This window comes from Fulmarus glacialis, unplaced genomic scaffold (assembly GCF_000690835.1).
Source record: "Fulmarus glacialis isolate BGI_N327 unplaced genomic scaffold, ASM69083v1 scaffold28768, whole genome shotgun sequence".
NCBI lineage: Eukaryota > Metazoa > Chordata > Aves > Procellariiformes > Procellariidae > Fulmarus > Fulmarus glacialis.
Window position 1 is genome coordinate 5,270 of NW_009227010.1, and position 662 is coordinate 5,931.

Here is a 662-nt window from a genome sequence, read left to right on the forward strand (position 1 = left end):
GAGAGGTCGTAGATGCTCCATCCCTGAGAACATTCAAGGTCAGGTTGGACGGGGCTCTGAGCAACCTGCTCAAGGTGAAGATGTCCCTGCCCATGGCAGGGGGGTTGGACTGGATGAGCTTTAAAAGTCCCTTCCCACCCAAACTGTTCTGTGATTCTATGGGTCAGCAGTGATCTCCCCTCCGCTCCAGCAGGATCGGGGATGGACTGCTGACGCTGCCGGACTGCAACACCTTCTGACGCTGTTCTCGGGAAAAGAAAAAGAAAGCAGCCCTGCTTCCCTGGCAGACAGCAGGCAGCTGCCAGCACTCACCTGCCGATGATGTGAGCATCTCCCGTCTCCACTGTCAGCTGCGAGTTTATTGCTTCAAAACTTGAGTTCTCCAACAGCTTCATTGTCTCGGCTTCTGGAGCGATTCCCTGTGCAACAGTTGCTGCAAAGCGTGCGTATCCTGCAAAGAAAGAGATCCTCACAGCCAGGGAAGGAGAAGCCCGAGGTCGCACAGCAGGGCTGCAGCTTGGCCAGCCCTGTCAGGGCCCTGGACTCCATGATCCTGACGGTCTTTTCCAATCTAAATGATTCTACGCCCAGAAGTCAGCGCAGAGGCAGAGGAGGGGGAAAGTCAGGAGGCCAAGACCTCTTCTGGGCAGGGGGAAAAAGAG

The 662-nt window shown here is 55.9% G+C and overlaps 1 protein-coding gene across 1 annotated transcript in view; it reads right to left on the reverse strand.

Moving 5' to 3' along the window:
* Positions 1-395, reverse strand: part of MAF1 (MAF1 homolog (S. cerevisiae)) — a 5,602-nt gene extending 5,207 nt beyond the window's left edge. The window contains 1 exon segment of the mRNA XM_009583005.1: positions 313-395. Within this exon segment, the coding sequence (XP_009581300.1) occupies positions 313-395 (83 nt within the window).
* Positions 396-662: the final 267 nt, after the last annotated feature.